This window comes from Neltuma alba, unplaced genomic scaffold (assembly GCF_004799145.2).
Source record: "Neltuma alba isolate B1F8T4 unplaced genomic scaffold, ASM479914v2 tig00010185_pilon, whole genome shotgun sequence".
NCBI lineage: Eukaryota > Viridiplantae > Streptophyta > Magnoliopsida > Fabales > Fabaceae > Neltuma > Neltuma alba.
Genome location: NW_021635126.1, coordinates 150,033 through 153,522, shown reverse-complemented (window position 1 = coordinate 153,522; position 3,490 = coordinate 150,033). Strand labels below are relative to the sequence as shown.

The window sequence follows — 3,490 nt, the reverse complement described above, 5'->3', positions numbered from 1 at the left end:
TTTTTTTTTCCCTTTTCATTTTATTCAAATAATTAAAGTTGTATTTAATTTTTCTTTCTTTTTTTTTTTTAACTCAGTTTTTTCCTCTTCCCAGATTTGCGGTCCTAATTCGCGCGCATCGGCATTTTCATCTCGTCTTGAGGTATTATCACACTGACCTTTTATATGTGGGTGTTCATATGCCTTTGTTTCATATTTATTTTTTAAAATTTGAGATTGAATATGTTAATTTTTTTAAATCGCTATATGAAAAAAGTTTTTCGATGAGAAACCTTCATAATGGAAGTATATAAATTGAACACGCCTTTTCTTTTTGTGATAATCGCAGCGTTTTCCTATTCCTTTTTTTTTTTAAAGTAGAGATTTCATTTTAGTGATGTTTAAATTTTGTCATAGTGCATATTTTTTTTCTTTTTACGAAAATTATTGCCTCATTCTCTCTCTCTCTCTGTCTTTTCTTTTTCATTTTTTTTAGAGTCAAAGGTTTCACTTTAATTTGTTCTGTATAATTTTGCGAAAGTTGTCTAGTTTTCATAAAAATATGTGGCTGCATTGGACACTGTACAGTGCATTTTTGACATATATAAGAGTTGCCAAAAAAAATTTTATGACATATATAATCATTGTTTAGAGCATTTATATATGCTCATAACACAATTTACATTATCTTCTTAAATTATGATTAACTAGAATCAGAGCACTAATTATTGTTTTATGAAATTTACACACAAAGGTGACGCTCAAGTGAGAATGTCTAATCAATTAACTCTTGAAGATTTCAAAGACATCAAATTGAATCCAAATGCAACTCCCTTTGAAGTTTTGGTAGTTGTTGCACAAGTTGCTCGGCAAAAGCTCAGGAACAAAGCAAATTCTGAGGCTTACTCATCATCATCATCATCATTAGCTGAAGGAAATAATGCCCAACCAGTCCCACCGCGGAAAAAGAGGAAAAAATCCTCTGTCATCACGCATAATAATGGTAATAATTCAAAAACAAATCATCTTGAGATTACCTCTGAAGAATGGATAAGGAAATTCACAGAAAAGAAGAGGAGGGAAGATATTCTGGACGCGCCACCCTTGCCGGAGGAATTTGAAGCACGAATCATCGAGAAATGCGGCGGAACGAGGCCAAATCAAATCATCCACATCTACCAAAAGACTTTATATGGCACAGATGTGAACAAACAACATGGGAGACTCACCATGTGTTGTAACAAGATAGAGAGTTTTGAATTCATGAAAGATGATGAGATTACAAGGCTTAGGCTAGGAGGAGATATTAAAGTGCCTTTGATTCATAAACCCAAGGAGGAGGAGGAGGAGGATAATGGAGTGGCTCTTCCTCCTCTTAGTGAGACCACATTGACCTTCAAACAATGGGATTTGCATAAAAGTGACAATGACCCTCAAAAAATAAGCTATCAATATGTATTGAATGGTGGTTGGAACAGGATTGTTTTTGAAGACAAACTCGAAAAGGGCCATACAATTGATGTTTGGGCATTCAGAGATAGCGAGGACATGCTTTGCATGGCACTCATCAAACGGGAATGATCCAGATCTAGAACAACAAACAAAACGATAGTAGAGTTAAAGCAAACTTTTTTATTTTCATTTTTACTTCTCGAGAGCCTTTCCTTTTCGGACTCGATATGTTCTCTGTTTACAGTTAGGTTTCAGCCCACTTTAGCTTTTATGTACACGAGTACAATTTCCTCTATGCTATTACCACGTAAAAGGGTATTTTTTATGCATGCAAGTTTTCCATATCAATCAGGTATAAAGAGTACTGTGTGTGTGTTACTTCAAATATGTAGAAGGCTTCTCTTGCGTGTGCGTGTGAGAAAGAGAATGTTTAGTTGGAGGCTGCTTTATATTAAAAGCAAACTCTTCATTCTCTGCTAGTTGTTCCGTCCTGCCTCACTTAATTTAACATAATAATGAATCTTATGTGCTAATAGAATTCTAGAAGTTACATGCACTCTTTGAAAAATTTGAGGGGGAAAAAAGGAGGCACAACATCACTACTACAAAATTAAAAATACTTGACCATTTAGAACCATCAAATAAGAGGACATCAAATATTCTCAGAACAAATATTTAGCAGTTCTGAAGAATCAAATTTTCTTAGTTAATAACAATCAAATAATGTAACCTTATTTGACAGTTCTTTGTTTACAACTATCAAATATGGTCATCTTATTTGACAGTTCTTCATTAATAACCATCAAGTTAGGTTAAAAAAGAATCAAATAAAGTAGCTTTATTTAATTTTATATAATTATTTTAAATTATTTGTTTCTATTTATTTTTTTACTGTTAATATTTATTACAATATACAATATAATCATTCAATAATAACAAGAGAATAATATTAAATAAATAATTATATTTATAGAATTTAAAATCCAATACATTATATGTAAACATCATGTAGTTTGAAAGTAATCAATTACTTGAGCACTCGTCATACGAAAGAACATTCTCTTATAAATCTTTCCAATTCTAAAATAAAATTCTGTTAATTAAAAATTCCTAAAAATTAGTTCTTGAACAAACATCGTAGTCCAAGCTCTATTCTTTACATATGCACCCATAGTTGCAATATTTAATATAAAAGCAGTGAATGCAATGTGTAAAGAAATATGGCTTCTATTGCCTCAAATTGCCTAAAAGAGGCAAAATGCATAAGAAAAGAAGGATGTTCTATTGTACTAGATTTAAATTGGTCTTTTTCTAAACTATTCAAAACTTGTAATATCTGTCTAAATCTTTTACAATTAAAAAAAATAAACCCAAAAAAGAAAAAAGAAGATAAAGAGAGCCAGGAAGAAAAATTTAATCAATGACTAAAAAAAAATGCAAACACACATAACAAGAACAGGATGCAATATGCAAATTAGAGCTGTTCATGAGATGGGATGAGACCGAGATATGCCTGTCTGGGTGAACAGGGACGGGAAGGGATTTTCATCCCGCGTCTAGTCCCATCCTGACCCCTTTCCTTTTTAAAGGAAAAAAATTATGATTTTGGGTATGATTTTTTTTTTTTTTATGTTACAAAAGAGACAAAGTGGCAAAAAACAGTGGCGTAAGTATTGCAGCTAGATACAATCAACAATCTCATATCCAAACAACATTCGACCCTTGTTTCCTAAATAATTGCATCAAAGTGCCTTTAATTTCTTCCTAGGCCTAGTAACCCTCTTCATTTTCCTTGAATACCCTTGTTTTGCAATTTCCTACTGCTCAACAAATATGAAGAAGACTAACCAAATAGGGAGAACAATTACAATGTAATATATAAAAAAGATGAAGATGATACCTTAGAGTGGAAAGAGTGAGAAACGAAGTGAGTGACAAAAGAAGCATTACATGCCCTAGCACAAAAGTCTTCTTCCTCAAATTCTTTGCAACACATGAGAATGAAATCAACCAACCCCCTATATAATCTACAGCAAGAGCGACAGCTAACACAAGTTCA

The 3,490-nt window shown here is 32.4% G+C and overlaps 1 protein-coding gene across 1 annotated transcript; it reads left to right on the top strand.

Moving 5' to 3' along the window:
- Positions 1–750: 750 nt before the first annotated feature.
- Positions 751–1,560, top strand: LOC114754708 (B3 domain-containing protein At2g31420-like). Its single transcript, XM_028943520.1, has one exon. The coding sequence runs from the start codon at positions 751–753 to the stop codon at positions 1,558–1,560; it is 810 nt and encodes a 269-aa protein (XP_028799353.1).
- Positions 1,561–3,490: the final 1,930 nt, after the last annotated feature.

Bases quoted from the DNA above. Each gene is read 5' to 3' on its own strand.
- LOC114754708 (XM_028943520.1), top strand. From the start codon at position 751: ATGTCTAATCAATTAACTCTTGAAGATTTCAAAGACATCAAATTGAAT.